Below are 25,281 nucleotides of genomic sequence, written 5' to 3'. Positions count from 1 at the left end.
CAATTCATTTTTATGCCTATAAGTGCAGCTGAATTTTTGCAAAAATAACTCTTTGAAGACTTGGGATTATAAAACTCTTAAAAATATAATCAACTTGAGAAATGTTTTCCTGTGGGATACAGGGATTCTCCAGGGTCAAAGGTGACTGACCTCGTCTATATAGTAAAAGGCATGTCATTGGGTATCTAAAGTGACAGCCGAGTATCAGCTGCAAGTCACACAGTCTTTAGCTTTATGTTCTAAAAGCATGTTACCTACGGGAAAAATTCCCATTTAACATTTTTACTTTTCTTCAGTAATTTTTTTTTTAAAAAAAAGCAGTTGTACAGAACCTTTACCCTAGGACTTCATAAAGAAAATATACACTCAGTGAATCTAACCAAAAAGAAAAATTGTAAGCTCGCTAATGCAAAGACTCAGATTATTCATGATACACCGATTTAACTGCAGTCTTGTTTTTTCTTGTTCAGTAATTTCATATCCTGATGGATAAATCCAGTTGCTTCAATAAATTCACAGCTAAGTCATTTGTCAACAACCACATCGTAAAGAAAAGCAATATAAAAAAACCAAGGCACTGTAATTAAGTTCTTTTCCCCAGGCTAATAACAGACCATTGAAAACATGCTATCCCAAACTCCTCAGTATTCTACAACATAGAATTAGAAAACTATCATTTATTGATAGACTTAAGGTGTAATACAGGTTTCCAAAAATGTGGCAGTGATAATACCAGCATAAAAAAGAGAAACTTGTGCTAAAAACAACCTGAATTCATCATTGGCAATGTTACAGAACAGTCAAGGTCCTCACACACTGAGTTCTCCCCACGTTGTCTATAATGCCGACCTCCCATGCATCAAGAAACAAAGTGATCAAATTTGGGAAGCAACAAGGTACTCCATGAATTTTAAAATATTAGGAAAGTTTGGGAGATTTGCAAAATATAGCCTAATTATCCATGTGTACAATCTCATTTCTAGTCATTTCTGCAGTGATCATTAGTGAATAAAAAACAGAGTTACACGATTATATAGCAGGGAATATGGTTCAACACAAAAACTGTTACAAATTTCAGGTAAATACATGTTTCATAAGACACTGCTATCACTTAAAGATTTAAATAAAATTCCAAAACTTGGTAAGCAAATAAAGACAAGACAACTAAGAAGCATTTTCCACCATTTACTCTTGTTATCAAAAATAGTTCAACTCTTCTTGCAAAACAAAAACAAAATCGTACATACTGGACACATACATCACATTTTTCTTCCTATGGCTTTAGCCCACCCCCGCCCCACCGAAAGAGACCAAAAAATTTTTTTTGGTTTTTTTTTTTTTTTTAAAAAGCCCAATGACAACAACAAAACAACTACCTGACCATCCACAGAAAATGACACAGGATACACTACAAAACAGGAGGTGTCATCTGCTCTGTGTCCAAAGGATTCTTCTCCATGTCTTTATGAGGCGAGTAACCATCACTGAACATGCTGTGTGCCAAATCAAAACGACTTCACCACATCCGATCACTAGATGGTGAAGGCGGCAGAAACTGGAACTTCCTAGCAGTATTTTTCTTCAAATAAGCCCTGCCAAAGCAGCAGCTCTGAAATCACACGGTTCTCTCCACCTCGTCAGTCCTTGCTTAACCTGGGCTGTGCTCTTTCAAGCAACTGACTAGACTTCCCGTCAACAGAATGTTTATCTTCCCCATAAAGTTAATAGGAAGAAGTACATTAAAACTGAAACAGTGTGTGCTTTACATGCAAAAGAGCATTCTAAAGAAAACCCTCCGAGCTTCAGACCTACCTAAATGCACAGGCTTCATTAAAGGCATTTTTTGTATTAAGGCCTTGATAAAAGCCTTCATTTTGAAAAAACACCCCCAAAAAAAAAAAAAAGGAAAAAAAGGAGCATATTCAAGGTAAAGCCTGTGGCAAATAGGAAATAAATAAAAATGGAAGACGTTGTCAGTGGCAATAAGGATAATGCATAAATCTGGGCACATTGGGGCAGTATTCCAAAATTCTTTTAAATAAAACCCAATTTTTAAATTCTTTTTATATTTTTTAAAGATTCTGTCATGAACTATATAAATTCAATTATATTCAGAATAAAACAGCTCTTCACTTTATGTACCAAACAGAACATTGCTCAAAGTGAAAGGACTTAGGATTTTCTCTCAGAAGTAAATCAGGTAACTAGAAAGAGGGCTGAACTCATAAATATTTAAAGCATAAACAGCTTAACATTTGTGGTCTGACAGAATTTATTTGTTCACCTTTTTAAAAGACAGATTTCTTAAACATTCTAATGAGGGGGAAATTTTTCTTTCATAATACTGCTGATTTAAGAACTGCTACATACACTCCAGTAGCCAATTTTCATGATCAGAAATGGTATTATGTCAGCACAAAGGTTGAGCTGGACACATCAGCTTTTCAACAGGAGAAATATTAATGCGGCATCTGAAGGCAGCACAAAGTCTCCTGATAAACTAATGGCTACTTTTCCACAAAAAAATTAGCACAATCTTTATGGACTGACTAGATACCACTTCCTTACATTTAATCATCAACTTTGATTATGCACAAAGCATGACCATAAACAATGAGGTTATTGTTATTTCCTTGCCAAAGTTCATTTTGTATAAATCAGTTGCATCAGCATTTGTTCTCAAACTATGAGGTTCTGTAAGAACTAAGAACATACAGTTGTAGGGTTACTCCTCCATTATCTGCAAACTATTTCCCCGACACTAACACATATAACTTAGCAATGAAAACACTTGATACAAGTGATCTATATGCAGGAGCTCCGGCAAGTTAAACCAACAGAACCATAGCTGCCGTAAGACTGTAGCTATTTCCTACCAAGGGGTAGGTTTAAAGACCCACTGATTTAACAGTCGAATCTCATATCTATAGCTTCATCCAAACTTTTATCATCATGTGTACTGGCAGCTAAAAATGTCGTTACGGGGGACCCTGTGACATTAATTACACTGGTGCTGGTACTTGCATTACGCACAGCAATGCTAGTCACATTAATGCCCAAAGTGAGCCTGGTCTGCTCCAAGGCCTTTTCTGGCACCGCAAATGCCTCCAGCTTCTTCTCCCCATTGGCCATATAGGAGTTTTGGCAGCCACGACATATACAGTCTAAGCAGGCTTTCCGGTTAGAGTAGCAAGGGCAGCGTTGGCCGCGGCATGTAAGAACACTTGGATTCTGAGTAGCACGCCCACATTTACAGCCTTTCTTTTCCTGGGGCTTTTTGTACACAGTCTTGGTGGGGCTTCCTGGCATAAAGTGATGACTAGGAATCTTTTCCTTTACTGCTTTGTCTTTTTTAAGAATACCTGGCTTGGACTTAGAGTGAGATTTCTTGGATCCATGTTCATGACTCTTTTTCATGCTTTTTGTAGATAAAAGGACAGTCTTGCTGATCTTGGGTGTGGTGCCTCCATTGGGAACAGTGGCTATGGGTTGGAGAGAGATTTTGCTTTCCCGCTTCACTGTCACAGGGGCAGAGGCCCCCAGGGTTGGGCCCCGGATAATGGTAGAAATTGGAAGTGGCTGGACTTTCTCACTGTCACTTTCCGATCTGGATCGTTTTCGGTTCAACTTCGCTACCTTCGGAGTTGCTGCTGTACATGATAACCCGTGAAGTGCTGGGCTGGTAGACATGAAAACATTATGGCTAAGAGACTGGGAAGAAAGCTGCAAAAAAGGTCCATTGGATACAGTGGCTTCCAAGTTTGGCTGCAAATTAGAACAGCAAACTTCTGTATTTGAAACAGTTTCTAAGCTGCGGAGTACCTCCTCAACACTCAGCAAGAGAGAGTCACCAGGTTTAATATCTTCACTGAAACTACAGATATCAATACCTGTGGAGCATAAGTCAGTGGCTACCGTGTCACAGACAGGTGGCAGGCTGTCAGACAGATCCTCAGTTTTTATATCAACAGTATTACACACATCAATTGTGTTTGGATGTTCAGGCGAAGGAATATTTATACCAAATCTATCTATCGAAAGCCCATTGTAGGTAGGCAAACCATTGATAACAGAACTGCCAATGGCAATGCTGAGGGTGCTCTCGGACATTGGTGATAAAGCAGCCTGAGGATCGGCTGTGGGCTCTGAAGTTGAAGGTAAGGGGGAATGTGTCAAACACAGAGTGAAGGATGAATCGGAAGGTTTCTCTGTCTCCTCACAAAACAATGATCCGTCATTAAGCAAAGCCAAAATATCAGAAGAACAGTCCACTGCTTCTATTATGTCCCGCGCCAGTGTCGTCTGGGTTATGTATTCACACAGTTTCTTGTAGCAATTCACTAGGATGCTCAACTGCTTGTTTTCCTCAAACTGCTCATAGTCTTTGCACCAGCTACATGAAGGTTTCATCATCATTTTCTTGCCTTTACAAGTTTTGCAGACATAGTGTTGACAGGTGGAGTTGGTGGGTGCAATAGGATCTTGAAGCAAATGCCCTAAGGGGGGGAGGAGGAAAGCACAGATTTTAGCAAAGCTAAAATACAGTTTCATATAATGGAGTTCAGATATTAATCTCTTAAACTGAAATTGGTTCAACTCACTAGACTGGAGGGGAGGGTACACTGAGATAACTGGAGAGAGTCAACATCTTACTTCATTTCTGTAACAGTCTCCATTCCATTATCTCAAATCACAGTCTTCCTGGATTTTGGTCTTGCCCACAATATGTTAAGCACCAACCTTCTTATGGTCTTCTCTCCAAAAGCTACCAGAAGGCAAAGTATGGTGGTAAAGTGTAGGCTTAAAACCCCTGAGGCTAATACAACTAATACAAACAGAAGAATAGACAGCTTATTGAACAGAATTGGTACAAATGTAATTTCAACCAGTAATTATATATACGAGTCGTAAGATCAAAATGTAAATTACAATGGCAGAAGGGCTCGTTCATTAAAAGGAGTTTTATTCAATTCAAAATTTTCCACAAGGAATAAAACATAAAAACAGAATAAAATGAGGGGAAATGTGTGACAGACATAGTGGTACGCATCTTTAATCCCAGCACTCAAGACAGAGGAGGTGAATCTCTGTAAGTTCAAGGACAGCATGTTCTACACAGTGAATTCCACAGCACCTAAGGACTGTATAGAGACCCTGACTCAAAAGAACAAGGTGAGGGTTGGTAGGAGAGACCACCATGTTGTACCACCATGCTGGCTCAACAGACTCTTTTTCAACTTAACAACTTCCCTTTAAAACACAGAGGTGGGCCATTACGTTTACACGTATTACAATAAAGAAAGACGGAAGTAATACTGGATGACAGAACTCAGAACAGTTGCTACAGTATAAGCCATAGGTATCCTCAGTACAGCAACAGGTTGTGAAAGTGGGGCTGGGTAGTTGGCTCAGCTGTTAAGGGCCCTAGGTAACAACATGTGTAGCACAAGTGTGAGGGGCTACATTGCAATCCCCGGAAACCACAGAAAAGCCAGGTGTAGTGAGTGGCACACTCGGGTAACTTTGGCAACAGGCATAGAAAGTAGGGAGAACCATTGGAGCTCATTGGCTCCCACCTCCAGGTTCAGTGAGAGACCGCATTTTAATAGAATAGCAAGGTAATAGAACAGAACATCTGATGTCCTCTCCCACAGCTTCTGCACACACATGCACACACACATGCACACACACATGCACACACACACACACACACACACACACACACACACACACACACACACACACACCACAAACGCACACATGGTAAAAATGGCCTCCCAACTTGAGACAGTCATCAAATTATAAATGGTCTATAAATAAGAACAGCGTAGATCCAGTCCTCGGCACTCCTTACTCCCCTCAGAGGGTGACTGTTTCTTAGCTCAATTCAAATGGTTCTTAGTTGACCCCAAACAGTTGACCACTCATCTTCTAAATCATATACACACACATCCCCAAAATTTCTCTGCAATAAAGCTGAAAAGCAAGAGAAAGAAAATGTTCAATTATCTTAAACATATACCTACAGTAAGTCAAAAAGCATCATAAGAGACATTAGAAAGCATTTACTTAGCAAAAATAGAAACAAACCAACATTTTGGAGACCTGTATTTAGAGAAAGAGTCTATTTTTTTCAAGATTTATTTATTATATATGAGTAATGTGTCTGGCTGTCTGCAGTCACACCAGAAGGCAGCAGATCTCATTACAGATGGTTGTGAGCCACCATGTGGTTGCTGGGATTTGAACTCAGGACCTCTGGAAGAGCAGTCAGTGGTCTTAACCGCCAGCCATCTCACCAGCCCCAGGAAGAATCTATGAACAGGCGCAGTGGTACATACTTGTAGTCTTAGCTACTTAGGAAACTGAGGCAAAAGGATAAATTAAGCCTAGAAGTTGACAACCAGCCTAGGCAACATAGTATCTCAATAAAGTCTGTATCAGAAAACTGAGTTTCAAGCCCTTTCTTTTCACTGTACTAGGACAGCCAGAGTGTACACAGAATAAAGCAAATGAATACCAGAAAAGGAAGAGATCAATCTGTATGTAACTCAAGGCTAGCATCTGTTATAAAGCAAGATCTTGTTTCAAAGATAAATTTAAATTTGCCAAAGGAAAAATTAACCAACAAAACCGGAAATAAAAGCTATCAGAAGAATATCTCACTAGTGCGCTACAAAGTCAAGAGCTGAAGAAATGCCCTGAACAACTTCATGCTCACTAAGTCAGCTTCGACAAATTCCCAGAAAGCGACTCAAAGTGACATAAAAATTAGAAATCTGAAGAGACACAACCCAAGTAACATTATAAAATATAAACTGAAAATCCTAAGAAAACTCTAAAACGAACTGATCCTAGTTTTTGTTGTTATATATGTCTGACTGTCCTAGTATACACACGTGGAAGCCAGAGGTCCATGTGAGCTACCTACCTTTCTATCTGTCACTCTCCATCGGGTCATCAGCCTGTCTTCACCCTACTACCAATGCTGGGGTCAGACAGGCACCTCCATTGACACTTGCATAGGAAGCCCTTTACCCACTCAGCCATCTCCCTGACACCTTCATTTTTACTTTTTAAATAAGTAACACCAAAAACCTCAAGAAAAAAATTATTAAGCCCTGTATATACCTAAAGCTGTATACAAGAAAATGACCACAGCCCTCAGGAAGACAAGACAAGAGTCACTAACAGAGAAAGGAGAATCACCACACCCTAGCCTTCCAGTTTAGAACATGTACCTCCAGCAATGCAAACACGGCCTGCAGCAGACTCTTTTCCTTCAAAGTTACACTTGAGGTCCATACGTGGGGGGTTGGGGGGCACACTGAACAGAGGAGAGGGAACCTAGGTATTCAGACTGAAAAAGAAGACATAAATCTGTCTGTCAGATACTCCCATATCTGTATCTAGAATCTATATATAATTCCAAGAAAGCCATGCACAACAACTCTTAGAGCCAATGAGTTTAGGAAGGGCCACAGCAAAACACTGTAAAACTGTAGCCGTGATTCTGTGCATTACCAATGAGATAGTTTAAATATTTAGAAATACTTATATACAGCGTGCGCGCGCGCTCTCTCTCACAGACACACACACACTATACACACACACACACACACACACACACACACACACACACACACACACGTGCTTCATACACTTAAATGTCAGTGGCTTAATAAAACAAAAGTCAAAAGATCCTGAGACCACTGGCTCTGGCAAATAGTAACAACCCTAAAATAAAGCCTACAATGGCAAGCAGGATAAAGTAAAATGCAATGCCAACAGCTTACACAGGCCACACAACCCAGAGACACATCAAATCTCACCTTTAATCCCAAAACTCAGGAAGTATAGGCAGGTTTTTAAACAGATGAGTATCTAAACCAGAATCTTCTCCTCTTACTGCACTCCCTTACTCCTTTGGAATCTTTACTGGCTTTTTTCCTAGTGTAAAAATTTGGTTAAAAAAAATAAAAATAAAAAACCTAGGGCGTCCGGCTTCTGCGCTCCCTGCTCTCTACTGCACTGGGCTGTGTGTCCGCTGTGAGTGCTGTGCTGTTTTGCTACTTCTGCTCTGTTCTGTAATTTGAAATCAAGTACTGTGATACCTCCAGTGTTCCTCTGACTGGTTGAGGCCTTTTGTATTTCTCTATGACTTTTACAGCTTTTAAAATAGTTTTGTGAAGAATGTCATTGAGATTTTGATGAGAATTATAATGAACTTCTACATGCTTTTGTCAATAACTCCTTAAAAATGTCTTAAGGGGGGGGTGCTTAGTATGCATTTATACTTTGATAAGAATAAAACCATCCAGATTGCTCATCTCCATCCCACACCCGATAAGGGTCTCTTCCCACAGCTCTACAATCTGCCATCCGGCCTCTAAGTTCTATCCATTTGACTACTGCACTAATAGTTCAGATCCCTCATCATTTCTCTCTAGAGACTGAATGTTTTCTTATTTCCTTGCCTCAACTTTACCCAATTCCAATAATTCATCTGCTACTCTGCCAATGAGTTATTGTTCTAAAATATAAACCTAACTACAGGCTTATCCTTGGAAGCCTTCCAACTGCCTTCAAAACTCAACCCCATTCTCCTCCTACCCCCAGATACTAACACTATAGAATCCCATCCATGCCCACACCAACCGTCAGAAAATATGCACTATTTACTTTGTTTGCGCTCTTCCTTCAATGTTTTCCCTTCAACTCAAATATGGCCTCCCCAGGCAGCCGTCCCGCTCCTTTACCTGAGCTCAGTGTTCCGTTAGAGCAATGACTGTATTGTATCTCCACGGCTCCGTAGGCCTTGCTCAAAGGACAATTTTTTTTAAAGACTTTGTTTAATAGTTGGTAATAAGCTGGCATCTAATATAAGAACAATGAAGAATCATAAAACATTAGGTTTATGATTGACTAACCATGAAAATCACTTGTTTCTGTAGTCTCATTTTAATCAAATGGGTTTTCATAGAGTACATAGCCAGGTACTGGCAATAAAAAATTAAAGCCGAGTCTATAAAACTCCCAACCTAGTGTTGTCATCCATGTGCTCCCCCTAGTCTCCAACAGGCTTTCCCTCAAACTCACAGCTAACAGCATGAAATTTAAAGTTTCTGATTTTCTTGTGCCCACCTCTCACGTACTAGGATTGCAGGCATGTGCTGCTATGACTGCCTTAAAAAAGCACTGGGGAATCACTCTCAAGGTTTCACATACTTGGCTAAGCAGGCACTCTTACCAGTCGAGCTGCATTTTCAGCCCCTTAATCTAGTTATTTTTTGTTTATCCAACATCATCTCTGCATCTCCTACTAAATCTGTAGCAATCACTGACAGAATGTTAGCTTATTTCCACACTGATTTTAAAAAATAATTTTTTAGTATATGTGCTGCCGAAGCGGGCACTTAAAAAATAATTTGATTACTAAACGTGAACAACAGATAGTATGAATAATCAACTACAAGATGTAAGGCTTTTACTGGGAAGAGAGAACAGACACAGGAACGAGCCATAGCGGACAAAGACTGCAGCAGGAAAAACTCAAGAAGAGGACAGGTTCTCACTGGTGTGTAAGGGGCAGGTCGGCCTACGGTTCTCAAACTGGAACTACTGAGTCTTGCCTAGATCCTTTATGATCCCCAATTCCTGAAGCGAGACTGAAACGCTTCCTATGAGGAGCACTTGTGATAGTCTGAGGGAAAATTTCCCCCATATATTTGAATGCCTAGTGTCGGTCCCTCCCCCACCCATGAATCAGGATGTAGCTCCCAGCTCCTACTCCAGCACCATATTTGCCAGCTGCCATGCTCCTTGCCATGAGGATAATTGACTGAACCTCTAAACCTGTAAGCCAGCCCCAGTGAAATGCAGCCTTTTGTAAAAGTTGTCTTGGTCATGGTCATCTTCACACCATACAACAGCATATGTGGGAGGCAGAGTTAGCGTCTCTGCAAAAGAGCCCAATAAGGAACAAAGTTCAACCTCCACATCATTTGACAACATCTGAGATCTCTGCTGAAACTGCTTGGGTAGTGTAGAGCATAAATGATAGTATTTCAAATAACCTAGATTATATACAAAATTGGTATGTAAAACATAATCATTTATATTGGAGCAATAAATGAAAACTGACAAATCTAAACAGGCCTTGTTAAGCCCTAAACCTCTTGAGGTGTTAGAATAATATACAACACTGAATCTTATGCATAAACCACTCAGCATAGATTCTTATTCTAGTAATGTAAGGTCATGTACTAAAGACTAACTGAAGCCAAGCACTGTGGCTCATGCTTATTATAATCAATCAGCACCAGGAAGGCTGAGACGGAAAGTGTTGTGGTTTGAGGGCAGCCTGGACACAGTGCTCCAGGACGGGTTAGGCTACAGAAACCCATGGGCCTCAAACAGCCAGGTCTAGTGGAACACATTTGTAATCCCAACACTTGTGAGACTGAAGCAAGATCGGGAGTTTGAGGCCAGACTGGACTATAGCAAGACCCTGTTATCAATCAATCATCCATCCATGATGAGTAAATAATATTTCTCCCAAGTCAAAAGTCTTTGATAGGATTACAATAATAAATCTTTTATAATCAATCTAGTAATCTAAATATCTTTGTTTCCCTCCCTTTTTCAAAATGAAGAATTAACTGCTTAGGTAGTGTCCAGGCATGTTAGACTGCACACATCCCCTGCACTGGAGAAGGCAAGATCAACCTTATACTTAGATCCTATTTGGAAAACAAAACAAACAAAAACATTTTCCTTCTTTCTCTATCACTTATGTAAATAATCCCCACAGCGCAGTTTTATGCCATGCTTTGTGCTACAACCTGCCACTCTATCATTAAAGTACTTTCTGGGGCTGGAGACATGGCTCGGGAATTAAGAACACTGGCTGCTCTTGCAGAGGACCTGGGATCAACTCCCAACACCCACATGACAGCTCACAACTGTCTGTGATTCCAGCTCCAGAGCGTCCAACACCCTCTCACACACCTGCAGGCCAAACACCAATGCACAGAAAGTAAAATCATTTGTAAAAGATAAAGAAAAGAAAGTGTTTTCTGACCTCTTTTTTTCTGACTGAATTACAAAACCAAAACTATTCTCCAAATTAAAGAAGTAGAGAGTTTCTTCTTTCTTTTAAAAAGATTTTTTTTCCCAGCCAGGCGATGGTAGTGCGGTTTTACCCCCAGCAGAGGCAGGTGAATCCCTGCATTCAAGCCCTCAACAGAGGCACGAACAAGTCATACTTCACTTAATATTCTAGCAAGAGCTAAGAAGACGCCCAGACATCTCTTAGTAACAAATGGAACTTTTATAGCATTTGTAGGAAGAGCACATCTTACTATTCCACCCACTTTCATGTTTTAGCAAAGCAATACTCTTTCATTTAACTACTGGCAATTAGACAATACATGCTAGTCCACTATACACAATTAAACTGATGCACACCTGAATAATCACCAAACAATTTTGATCTGTACTTTACAAACTGCTGTTCCACTGCATCAGGAAGTTTGCCTTCCCACACTACAGTGTCTCACTAAGCTGCCCTGGCTGGCCTGGACCTGGCTATGAAGACCAGGCTGCCCTTGAATGCTGAGATTAATGGTCTGCAACCACTCTGGCTTTACTGCCCTTTCTTGACTACATTAGATCTTTAAAATCAAATCATTATGCTTATGGAGAAATTTGGTTAACACTTTACTGGTCCATATACCATTTTAAAGGTGCGACTAACTATTAACCTCACACAGAAAGTATCCCAGCACTGCACTGCTGTCACCTGCCATACTGAGAGCTGGGGCAGTCTCCACATGTGGCCCATTTGTGCATTCTTAGAAAGTCTCCCAAATTCTGATAAGCAAACAAGTTTAGAAACCATTCATGACATAGCCTTGTTTTTGCTCTTTGCATAAAAACCTCAGTAACAAGAATTCCTAGAGATCTTTCTGATCAATTCCTAGAGATCTTTCTGATCAAGTCATCAATAAAGTAGAAAATGTGATTAAATGCTTTTTAAAAAAAAAATAGTATGTGGAAGACCATAATATAAAATTCATTAACAAAACATACAAATTGTGACTTTCTTCTAACAAGAGCATCATGTTTTTTCTCTAAATTCTGCTCTTAAAAACATGTAAGATCAAGGGGGGACTAGTGGAGAAGGTTCAACAGCTTAAAGCACTTACTCTTGCTGAGGACCTGGATTTGGTTCCCAGTGCCCAACAACCAGTTTACAGCAGTCCATAACCCCAGGTCCAGGCATGACACCCTTTTGGTCTCATTGAACACCAGGCACACAAGCAATGCACATACATGCAGGCACAAATGTATATACAATCCACACAAAACTTTAAAATACATCTTTTAACATTGGGGGGCTGGGAAGACAACTCCATAAGAACAGAGCTTGCCACCCAAGTGTAAGGACACTAAAGAACAAAGAGTCACTAGAAGTGGCCAACTACCCTAGCCAAAACTCAGCAAACGCCCTGGTCCAGAGAGACCTGTCTCAAGAGATCAGGGTTAAGAACAATACGAGAGAGTGCCACTTTGGCCTATATCATGAGAGATACTATCTCCATAGGTCTACATCATGAGGGATACTATCTCCATAGGTCTACATCACGAGGGATACTATCTCCATAGGTCTACATCATGAGAGATACTATCTCCATAGGTCTACATCATAAGGGATACTATCTTCATAGGTCTACATCATGAGTGATAATACTATCTCCATAGGTCTACATCATGAGGGATACTATCTCCATAGGTCTATATCATGAGGGATACTATCTCCATAGGTCTACATCACGAGGGATACTATCTCCATAGGTCTACATCATGAGGGATACTATCTCCATAGGTCTACATCATGAGGGATACTATCTCCATAGGTCTTAACAAGAAAAGGACATAAAAAGAAGAGCCAAGCACAGTGGCACACACAACCCCATAACACAGGAGGGATCAGGCATTCAGGGCCAGCTTTGGCGGAAATAATGAGTTTGAGACAAAAAAGAACAAAGGGGAGAAGGGGTAGAGACTGAACTGTGTAGCCTTAGCTGTTCTAGAACTTGCTTTGCAGATTAAAACTCACACCCACCTCAGCCTCCCAAATGCTAGCATTAAAGGTGAGAGTGAGCGACTACCACCCGGCAACTAATCTTGTTTAAAAATTCATAAACAAACTAAACACTTAAAAATGCTTTAGTATTTGGAATTATGTTTTTACTAAAATAGTTACCATTTTATGTTTTTATTACTACAGGCTTCAGAACTGTAAACACTTCAAATGTTACACTGTAATCATAGCCTTTATTCTTTTCAAAGTGTAAATGCATACTAAGCAGCCCTTCCCCCTTCTCATAAGACATTTTTAACAAAATTATTGACAAAAGCATGTAGTTCATTATAATTCTCATCAAAATCCGAATGACATTCTTCACAAAACTATTTTTTTAAAAAAAGTCTTTATTTTATTTATTATATATAAGTACACTGTAGCTGTCTTCAGACACACCAGAAGAGGGCACCAGATCTCATTACAGATGGTTGTGAGCCACCATGTGGTTGCTGGGATTTGAACTCAGGACCTCTGGAAAAGCAGTCAGTGCCCTTAACCACTGAGCCATCCCTCCAGCCCCCAAAACTATTTTAAAAGCTGTAAAAGTCAAAGAGAAATACAAAAGGCCTCAACCAGTCAGAGGAACACTGGAGGTATCACAGTACTTGATTTCAAATTACAGAACAGAGCAGAAGTAGCAAAACAGCACAGCACTCACAGCGGACACACAACCCAGTGCAATAGAGAGCAGGGAGCACAGAAGCTGGACGCCTGAGGTTTTGTTTTGTGTTATTTTTTTTTTTTAACCAAGGTGTCAAATTTTTACACTAGGAAAAAAGCTTTTTCAACAAATGGACTAGGGAAACCATATAACCAGAATTAAGCTGTAACCCACCTGCACAAAAAGCAATTCAAATTGGACCAAATATCTCCATGTAAGACCCAAACATTTCTAGGAATTACACACTAGAATACACTTCAAGATACAGGCATAAGATTATATATATACACACATATATATGTATATGTATATGTATATGTATATGTATATGTATATGTATATGTATATGTATATGTATATGTGTATATATACATACATACACCAAGAAGGTTCCAAAGCACCTAGCATCTAGTCAAACTTACCACATATACAAACCCACCATGCATACAAACATGAAAACGTGACACAATGAGAAGAAAAGCCCATCGAGCAACAAATCCAAACATGAAAGACATCAGAATGAACACCACCACTAGGGGAGGAAAGAAAGACTACGTTCTGATGCATTCAAAAGTGCTTTAATATACCTAATAGACGAGAACAGTTAACACTCCCAAGACAATCAGAAAGCACTAGTAACAGATTTCAGTACTCAGTAACTGAAGAAACCAAAAGAAATCAGTACAGGCACAGAGAGGATCTGAACACTATTAACCAACTTTTGTGAAGATGCTTAACTGACTAGAAAAGCCTCCTCTGACCAACAGATGGATAAGCAATTCTTTTTCTCATCCAAGTAACAAGGTTTCACAAAGTAATTCAGGTTCCAAGGTTAGAAATATTATGGATCTAGTGTCAAGAACACTCTTCATTCTTCTGGATTACAAACCCACTACTTGCAAGGGGGTGGGGTCAAGGAGGACCCTTAGACTCCACTCCATCCAATGGTGCTTTAACATGAGAAAATGCTACCATTGCATGGGTCTAAATGCTTTCCAGAAAGCTCCTACAATGCTCATTTTATATGAACTACACATGTTGAAATAATGACAAAACATTACTTTAACCAATAAGAATGCCAAATTCATAAACAAATTTCTGTTTTGTCTGTAAAGACAGAGTCCTCACTTGACTGCCTAGGCTAGCCCTAACCTTTTGGGTTCAAGTGGCCTCTCTGTCAGTTTTCCAAGCAGCTGCTGGTTCCAAAGACACACCTCACCACGCCTGAACAGCTCTGGGTTCTGTCTCATATGTAGCCAAGACGATCTCAAACTTGAACTCTCTTGCCTCAGCCTCCTAAAGAGCTGAAATTACATACATGCAAAACCAGACTGGGCTTCAAACTTCAGTTCTAATAAACTTCATTTTACAATAAAACAAAAACATTAAATGCTTTGTCCAGGCCACTAGAGCAGATGGCCGCATGCAGTCACACTTGACAGTACTGTGGACACAAAAATCCTCACTAAGCTGCTATCAGGGTAACTCAAAGATGCTTCCTGCCTCAGAAAAGACCAAATCTTCCTGCCAACAGTCGAAGGGCAAATTTAACCACAGGTTTCTCACCAAGAAAAAACAACCTGGTGTCTCCCTAAATATACAGGTACTGAAATTCAATGATACCAAAAAGAAAACCCACAGACAGCCCATACCAACAACTGACTATGAAGAAGATTCAGAAATGCATCGGATGGACTAGATTTCCGTATCATTTATGGCCAGAATCCCAAATTTCTACATCAGGCATGTTTTACTTCACAGGAAGTGTTCAGCAAATTTCCTAGATAAAATTCTTTGCAGGGGCAGAAGCAGGGAGACAGATGAACTAAGAGAAGGCTCAGCAGTTAAGGGTGCTTCCTGCTCTTGCCCGGTCACTGGTTAGTTCCCAGTACCCACTGCAAGTGGCACACGATCTGTAACTCCCAGCACTCAGGAGGACAGCCAGGGCACTACAGCACTACCCTGCCCGGGGAGGGGTGGGAGGAGGTAAAGCAACTTCACATTAGGGTCTGATTTAGTTCTCCCTTATTCTTGAAGGCTATGTTCCAAGATCCTTAGTAAATTCCAGAAAAACAGTACGGTACACTGAACCTGATTTTTTTTCTAGCAATACATCCCAATAACTGTGACATACAATAATAAAAAGTATATGAATGTGCACTAAAACATCCTTTCTCCCTCTGTGTGTGTCTCTCTAAACGTTCTATATTCAATGGAGAATGTATGCTTAGTATCCATAAAGTCCTGGTATTTAAATCCCAGCTTGGTAGGACACAGTGACTTAGGCTTTAGTCCCAGCTCTCGGGAAGAGAGGCGGCGTTTAAAGTCTAGGCCAGCCTGGTCTATATACATAGCAACTTCCAGGCCAGCCAGGGCTACACAGTGAGACTAATCTCACAAATGAGCAAACAACTTAAAAAAAAAAAATTAAAGAACCCCCCGTTTTTTTTAACTTCAAGTTGAAAGCTTTCACCTTTTCACTTAAAGGAAATCTTTCTAATATTTTTCTTAGAAAAATCCAAATTGCTAGTCACTCCTCTACTCATTTATTAAATAAAATAAGGGTTATCTGAACATAAGCACCATGGGGGGCAGCATATACAAAGTATACATAGAGCATACATCAAGTATATACAAAGCATATAAATGAGCATATACAGAGAATACATAAGGTTTATCCAGAGTAGGAAAAAGAGCAGGACAGAACAAAGACCAACTAATGTTTATCAACTAATATTTATAAATTAGTGTCTTTTCAGAACTTTCCTTTGATATTATTAGGCTGTGGTTGACTACAGATAACTGAACTTGTGCAAAGTACAAGTACAAAGAGGAGAGCTGTAATTCCGAGGTATTTATATACCCTTGTTCACGATAACAATGAAATAGCCAAGAGGCAGAAGCAACCCAAATGCCCATCTATAGAAGAATGGAAAACACAATACATGTGTACAAGAGAATTATTCTTCAGCCTTATAATGGAAATCATGACACATGATATAATATGGAGGAACCTAAGGACATTATGCCAAGTAAAATAATCCAGACACAAAAAGGTAATATGATCCATTTATATTAAATATACACACACACAGAGCACAGTCAAGTGTACCCACACAAAGCTGGTAAGATTGCTTAGCAAGCAGGTAAAGATACTTAGCTGCCAAGTCTGAAAACCTGAGTTTGATTCCCTAGAACCCACATGGTGGAGAGAACCATAAGTGTGTGCACACAAATACAATAAATGCTTAAAATTTGTTTTATAAAAGCAAAGTAGAACTGAAGAGATGGATCAGTCAGTAAAGTGCTTGCTGTGCAAACACAATGACCTGGGTTTATTCTTCAGAACCCAAATAAAAAGCTGGACCCACCTATAATCTCAGGGTTGAAGAAGTAGACAACAAGGCCCCTTACTGTCCAGTGAGCTAGCCTAGCTGAATGTGTGCTTGTGTATGTGTATGTATCTGTGCATATATTTATTGATTTATTTCCTTCTTGTGAAACAAACCCAAGGGTGCACATGCTATGTAAGCCTTCTACCAGACTCTACAGACTGCACTGAGGCTATGTAGCCTAGGCTAGTCTCCAACGCTGAGTCCTCATGTTTCCACCTCTCAAGAACTGGGATTAAAGTCATGTGCCACCAGACTCAAAGAGAATAACATACTAATTATAAAAAGAACTCATGTTTAAGAAAAAGGATTTAAATAAATATAAAACGCTTATTAATAAAAAAAAAGATGGTAGATAGATTTTTATGTAAAAAAAATATATATATATATAAAACGCTTAAATAATATTGGGGGCTAGAGAGATGGCTCACTAGTTAAGAGCACTGACTGCTCTTTCAAAGGTCCTGAGTTCAATTCCCAACACTCACATGACTCACAACCATCTGTAACAGGATCCAATGCCCTCTTCTGGTATGTCTGAAGACAGCTACAGTGTACTCGTATATATATAAAATAAATATTTTTTTAAAAAAGACTGTGCAAGCTGGTTGTGGTGGCACATGCCGGTAGGATTTGAAGGAGGCAGAGGCAGGAGGATCACGAGTTCGAAGCCAGCCTGGGCTACACATTTAAAACAAAAAGACTGTGCAAGCTAAAATTTAAAAACAAATAATACATATGCAACTAATTACTCAACTCAGATGGCCTTTAATTTAGCTTCTCTCTAAAAGAAAAAAGTATAATGTACTCATGGTTTGATGTTCAACACACACATCAGAAGTCCACTGGTATTTACAAATTAGTTTGCTCTTGCACCAAAGTATTTCTGCCCAAAGAGAATCAGAACTCCAAACCTGAACAGATCACCATCATCATCCTTTACTAAATCCAGTGTGAGTCCACCTCGGCTTTCACCAACAACGGAAAAAGCAGCAAAACCAAAGTCATTCTTCATAAAGCTAATGAACAAGTTTACTTTTCACAGGGATTTGCCATTCTCAGAGCACATCCTTCCTATGCTAATGATGCTAGAAAGGTTTCTTTTCAGTGATGCAAGCACTCTGCCACTCAACAAATAATGTTTAGATAGCAGTCAGATAGAGGTAGAGTAGTGACTAAACCAGGTAAGACTGCCCATCAGGGAGCCACCCACCTCGCAGCACCATGTAATAGGTAGGACTAAGGAGAGATGGCAAGTACTCAGGGATATGGAAATGTCTCAACAGCTACTAACAACTGCATACAAGGTTGGCAATCCCTCACACCCACATAAAGATGAAGAAAACCAACTCCAGAAAACTGTCCTCCAAACTCCATGCACATACAAACATCTTGCACCCACACTAATAAAACATTTTTAAAGATTTATTTATGTGTGCATATGAGTGTTCTATTTGCATGTACACCTGATGACAGAAAAGGACATGAGATCACTTTTTTTTAAAATATAGACTATTGTGAGTCACCATGTGGTTGTTGGGACTTGAACTCAGGACCTCTGGAAGAGCAACCAGTGCCCTTAACTGATGAGCATCTCTCCAGCCCACTAATAAACATTTTTTAAAGTCAGTACATTTTAAAGTCCTTAACATACAAAACAACAAACAAACAATACTGGTCACTATGTCCATACACGAGTGGAAAATATTAATCTCCAACCCAGACCCTGCCTGTTTGAGGTTTTAAGTTCAAATCCCAGCAACCACATGGTGGCTCACAACCATCTGTAATGAGATCTGATGCCCTCTTTTGGTGTGTCTGAAGACAGCTACAGTGTACTTATATACAGTAAATAAATCTTTAAAAAAAAAAAAAAAAGAATAATACCTAAAAGGCAAGCCCAAACCACTTTGTTTCTAGACCCATTAAAGTTTCAGGACAGTATTTGTATTCCAAAGTACAAATCTGGTCATATTATTTTATAGGACTACAAATACCTCCCACAATAACTTCAAGTTCTAACAGTCTAACTGTATCAAACGTATAGCACTTAAAGACTGACAAGTCTACAAAACCTTAAATCCATACACCAAGTATCAATTCTCAGACCAACAAAAGAAACCCAACTGCCTGATAATGCCAAGCTAGTGCTAACAGTAAGGCCTTAGAACTGACGTTGAAAGCTACTCAGTTACTGTTCTAGCCACTCCCTGGGGTCTGGAAAGAACAGCCATTCTCCACAGCACTGCTCTCATTTGTCAGAAATGTCAGACGCTTAAATATACAAAGTAACTGAGAAAGAAACAGTGGCATTGTTAACTAACACTTCAAAATCAATCTGAGGTCCAGTGACTGTTCCAAATTTAACAAGTGACCTGGCCGTTCCAGGCTTTTTCATTGTGGGATATGAAGCATCCTGGGGCTGGGGAGATTGCTCAGTTAAAAGCACCAGCACTCATGCAGAACCAGGTCCAATTACCAACATCCACATGGCAGCTCTCAACTGTCTCTAACTCCAGGCCCAAAAGACTCAACACCCTCTTCTGGCCTCAACAGACACTGCATGCACACAATACAGATATACACACCAGCGTACATACTAGCGACACACACAAAAATAAATAAATAAAACCTCAAAAGACATAACAAAACAAAAGTAACCTTTTTAAGTGGGATAAAGTACTTAGTATGTGCCAGTCCACAACTTTGAGTAGATTTGCTTTTGAGTAGATTTGCTCCTGTAAATTTAAAAGGTTTCATGACAGGGCTAGAGAAAAAACTAAGCAGATAACATTCCCGCGGCAGCTCATAACCATCTGTTAATCCCCCCGGACTGGGGACCAGACCCAGGGCCTTGTGCTAGGCAAAGCGCTCTACCACTGAGCTAAATCCCCAACCCCACCATCTGTTAATGTTAACTTCAGTTGCAAGACATCTGGCAACACCTTCTGGACCCCAAGAGCACACTCATGAGTGCAGCCAAAACAGTAACACATATAAAATAAATTTAAAATTTTTTTGACTTTTTAAAAATACTACAGCTAAGCACAGTGGCACATTGCATTTAATCCCAACACTATAGAAGTAGAGGCAGGCAGACTGTTGAGAGGCCAGCCTTGTCTACACAGAAATTCCACACCAGCCAGGGCTAGTAAGACCCTCTCTCTCAAATTAAAAAGAGGAAAGCCTACCATAGGAGCTGAAGAGACAGCTATCCTGTCAAAAGCACCTGCTACTAGCAGGCAGTGGTGGTTTCCGCCTTCAAACTTGGAAGGCAGAGGCAGGCCAACCTGTTCTATAAATCCAGTTATGAGACAGCAAGGGGGGGTTGGGGATTTAGCTCAGTGGTAGAGCACTTGCCTAGCAAACGCAAGGCCCTGGGTTCAGTCCCCAGCTCCGAAAAAAAGAAAAAAAAAATGAGACAGCAAGGGCTACATAGAGGAAACCCTGTCTCAAACAAGCAAGAATCTGCTACTTTTACAAGGAACTGGGATTAAGTTCCCAGCATGCACTGTAACTCCAGTGTCACAAGATCTAATGCCCTCTTCTGACCTCCTAGGGCACCTGCATGCGCATATGCATACTCAGGCGCATACACATAAAATAAAAAACAAATTTAAAAAAATAATAAGCCCACACAAAAATAAATGTAAGGAAAAAGAAGATAAAGGAAACTAAAGCAAATTTTAAAGCAACCTGTGTACCACAGTTCAGAAGTAAATGGTTTGAATAGAAATGGACCCCATAGGTTCATAGGAAGTGGAATATTTTGGAAGGAGGATAAAGACTTGAGTCCTTGTTGGAATAGGTGTGGCCTTGTTGGAGCACCAGGCCGTGTGTGTGTGTGTGTGTGTGTGTGTGTGTGTGTGTGTGTGTGTGTGTCTGTTTTGCATGTGGGTGCACCTGTATGTCTGTCTGTCTCCCTCTCTTCTTCTGCCAATCCAAATATAGAACCCCCTGGCACCTTCTCCAGCACCATGTGTGTTTGCCAGGCCACCATGCTTCCTGCCATGACACCAATCACCAATTAAACCTTTGAACGAGTAAGCCAGGCCCAACTAAATGGTTCCCTTTATAAGAGTTGCCATGGTCATGGTGCCCAAAGATAAGCAGGAAAGCCAAGCCATGAAACTATTGCCAAACACAGAGCTTTTCCCTCCCTCCCACCCTCCCTTCCTCCCTCCCTCCCCTCACCTCATTGGGCAGAACAGAGTGGGAGTAGCAGCACAAAAATGCACAATAAACAATATTTTTCCCTAAAGACTTATATACACCAGAAAACTAATATAACTACAAAACTGAATTGTAGGGAACTATAAAACAGCGAAACAACTAGAACAAAGGGTTGTAGAGGTTCAGAAGACAAAGAATTTTTTGCTAGAGTGAGCGAGGAACAGTCACAAAAGGGAGCAAATAAGTTTTGGGACCTTTACAGAAAATGAGTAAAAGAAACTTTAGGGACGCCAGGCCTTACTGGTGCAGGACTGTAGTGCCTGCCAGGTATTCATGAGGCTGAGGAAGAAAGGTCACTAGTTCAAGGGCAGCTAGTCAACTACAAATGTATATGATGATATGTACAAGGTCCCATGTTCAAGCCCCAGAAGGTGGGGAAGAAATGTAAGGAAGAAAAATACAAATAACACGCTTAAAAAGGTAAAAACAAAGTAAAAACATCTATTTGACTGTGGAAATTGACCACAAAATACAACAGTCTATTTACAGCACCAAAATAGAATTAAACTTAATTTTCACATATGTATTATTTTCATGAAATAAAACTGCACATGAATACTATTAATGAGCTTGTTTTTTGAACTAAAAAAAAAAATATATGCCAGTATAGGATTGTACCTGGCACAAAAATAAGTAGTGCTAGAGTTGAATAAAATAATTTCTCTTTGTCTTGATACTCATGGGCCTGTGGGGCCTGAGGGAGACATAGACCAACATCTCTATTGTCAAAATGTTATTAAAGGCCGCCCAACTGTACAAATCCTTTCCATAATATGAAAGGGCAGGAGGGAAGAACCAAAGAGAATGACCACTAAGTTAAACAGTCATAAAATCGATTGTGTTGTCAAGACTGAGTACTAAATAGACCACAGCTAGGCTTTTCATGTGTAACTTCAGGACCAGTGAGATGGTTCAGAAGTTAAGAGCACAAACTGTTCTTCGAGGCCTGGGGTCTCAGCACCTCCATGGCAGCTCCTAATAATAGTAACTCCATTCCCAGGGCATACAGCTCTTTTCTGACCTCTCAGGCACACAAGACACATGGTGTATATACATACACACAGACAAAACAGCCAAACACATAAAAATAATCTGTTTAATGTGTCTTTTTTTTTAATCCATGTTTAAATTATTAAGACCGTGTTTAAAAACTTAAACCACATCTGAATAATTTAAAATCCCACCCGGCTTGATGGAACACACCAAGAATCCTTGCACTCAAGAGGGCTGAGGCAGGAGCTTCTCCAATTTGAGGCCAGCCTATTAAACAGCAGGACGCTTATCCAGCATACTGAAAGTCCTGGGCTCCCCACTCAGCAATGCAAAAAATAAATAAGCTTTTCAAGTTCCAAGCATTCAAGCACCATCCAAAAATCCCCATTTTCTAGCAGAGTTAAGACCTGCCCATCTGGTAAAGAGGGTAACATATTTTCAAATGTCAGCTGACAATGCCTTTACTAAGTATAGCTGTCTGCAGAATAATATGGCCATGACCTTCCTGGCCTGTCTTTCCCCTACTTTACCACGGATCCTCCTCAAAAACAAAGGGGGAGCAGAGTGTCAGGGAGAAAGAAGTTGGGCTCACACCACAGCCTCAATCTTAGATGCTCTATAAAGGCAGAGAGCCCTTCAATAGGCCCTGAGTTTGATGACCAGCACCACCAAAAATTAAGTGAGACTGCAAGACAGAGTACCACTAAACCAAGCAAATTCTCGGCCACTTCCCTTGTTTTATCTAAACTGAAAGCAAACTAACTCAGCACCTAGCCCTATGCTCACTTTACACACCAAGACACTGAGGCCCACGGCAACCGTTAAGTCATCTGCTCTAAGTGACTGCTTCCCTATAAAAGTACTGTCTGTTAGTCTTCAAGCAGTGCTTAATCACTTTGTTGCTTAACGCTTATGAAACTAAGTACCTAACCAGGAAAAACCCAATCTCCACCCTTTCAGCCCCCTCAGTGCCCTGCCCTGAGCTATACAAAAAAATGATGGCTGAATCTTGAATACCATTTCTATGGTTCAGCCACTATTCTCGAAAAATTACTCTTCTCCACTTAAAGTGCTACAATGTCTAAATTCTGACCGAACAGAATGTCGGGGTTAACAAATCCTCCAATAAGCGCAGTGAGGTGCATCATGTGCTCTTTCGTTTACCTCAAAGGTCTCATTTTCTAATAGGTGGAAGATGTATACCATCTCGAGAGACAGGACAATCGTTCTGGTTTTTGAGTGCCCAGTAAACACGCGTGATCACTCTTTAAACACTTTCCAATTAGACAATATTTTCACTCATCTCTAACAAATCATTAAGTATTGTAACCGACAGGGATTAATACCCTTTGAAAGGAAATCTAAAAAGAATCCTCTGAAACCGGGCATGGCTGTGCATGCCTGAAATACCGGCATTCAAGAGACAGACACGAAGACCACTAGTTCGAAGTCGGCCCAAGCTACATAGTAGGAACTGCCTTAAAAAGCAAAGTAAATAAATAATGCGACTCTGCCAGGACACCTGACAGTAAAACTACAGAAAAGCCTAATCTGTAAAAATCTCACCAACTAAAGAGTGCCAGCAGCTTCATTAGGTCTGGGCTAACCTTCAAACCACCCGTTGTAGAACCTGGGGCACTGAGGTCTCTGACTGAAGGTGCATCAAGCTTATACCATCCATCCTCTGCAAAACACCAATTTAGGGAGTGCAGTGCTATGTCTTAACAATGTTTGACCACATTTAATGACAAAGGTATTCAATCAGTTCCTGCAGCAGAGGCTTAAAAAAAGAAAGACAGCACGCTGCTGGCATTTCAACCCCATTCAAGACATCCCCGCTATACGTGTGAAGCCGTCGGAGAATTTTTTAAAATAGATTTTAAAAAATAATAAAACACCAGAAAGATGCTTCAAGGCGAAATAAAACCGTTTTTGAACGTTAAAGCCGCTGTACAAAGGTGGCTGAAAAAGGCTCTCAGCCTTTCCGAAACGCCGGGCAAAAGTCCCTGGGCGAGTTTCAAAACTAACGACCGTGTACTACCACTGCACAGTACCACCACTTAAAACGAACTACCGGGGCCGGCCAACCGTTCACGTTACTACTGCCAGAGGGACTTTAGAAAACAAGCAGGGAAAGGGGAACAATAAAGAAGCGTCTCACCGCAAACACAGCACGAGAGGGACTGTCGGAAGTAAGGCAAGAGCCTGTTAATCTCTGTAAACGCCTTGGGGTCTCCGGGGTCGTAGTTGAGCACTAGGCGGCTCGCGGAAATGTAGAGAGCAGTAGCATTCACCGGGTTCATTGCAGACACTTCGACACCAATGGCTCCCGGTTGAAAAGAAATTCCGGATCCAAGTTTGTAAGCAGCCAGGGAACAATGGCGAATTTGCAACAATTCGGAAGAAATCTGAGCAGAACCACTGGCCAAAGCAGCAACCAAAATCCGTGCAAGTTTGTGAAGCTGAAGCAATCCTCCCACACATGGGGCCTTGGCGCCCCTCCTCCGTCCCTGAGACTTGCAGACCGAAGAGAGACAGAGAAATCAGCGATCCAGTTCGTCCGAGGCGACCGCGGCTGGGTGCTCCGGACGCGATCGGTGCTCGGTCTAGCCCCGCGGCTCGGCGGGCGGCCTGCGCTCGAGCTGCATGTCCGGCCGCGGAGGCACCTCCGGGTGGAGCTGGCGCGCACAGGAGCGGGCCCGGTGGGGTCCAGGCGGGGCACGCTTCTCTTCGGACGCCGGGGCCCTTACTCCATCGCAGCGCCGGCGCGGAGGCAGCGGGACGACGAGGACTACGGCGCAGGCGTCGGCTTCCCGGGTCTAGTGCCAGCAGCAGCGGCGACGGAGGTTGCT

At 40.9% G+C, this 25,281-nt stretch overlaps 1 protein-coding gene across 1 annotated transcript; it reads right to left on the bottom strand.

Moving 5' to 3' along the window:
* Positions 1 to 657: 657 nt before the first annotated feature.
* On the bottom strand, positions 658 to 25,110 carry Msl2 (MSL complex subunit 2). Its single transcript, XM_032910209.1, has 2 exons — positions 24,591 to 25,110; positions 658 to 4,496 (listed from the first exon to the last, which is right to left on the bottom strand). Exons 1-2 carry the CDS (start codon positions 24,730 to 24,732, stop codon positions 2,905 to 2,907), a joined length of 1,734 nt encoding a protein of 577 aa, XP_032766100.1. The 5' UTR covers positions 24,733 to 25,110; the 3' UTR covers positions 658 to 2,904.
* Positions 25,111 to 25,281: the final 171 nt, after the last annotated feature.

The sequence above is a fragment of the Rattus rattus genome, chromosome 8, assembly GCF_011064425.1.
Source record: "Rattus rattus isolate New Zealand chromosome 8, Rrattus_CSIRO_v1, whole genome shotgun sequence".
Taxonomy (NCBI): domain Eukaryota; kingdom Metazoa; phylum Chordata; class Mammalia; order Rodentia; family Muridae; genus Rattus; species Rattus rattus.
The sequence above is the reverse complement of the archived record's forward strand: the minus strand, read 5'-3'. Positions and strand labels throughout refer to the sequence as shown.

Coding starts and splice junctions, on each gene's coding strand:
- Msl2 (XM_032910209.1), bottom strand. CDS start 24,732: ATGAACCCGGTGAATGCTACTGCTCTCTACATTTCCGCGAGCCGCCTA. Junction 4,497..24,590: donor CCTCTCGTGCTGTGTTTGCG/GTGAGACGCTTC, acceptor TCCCCCCCTTAG/GGCATTTGCTTCAAGATCCT.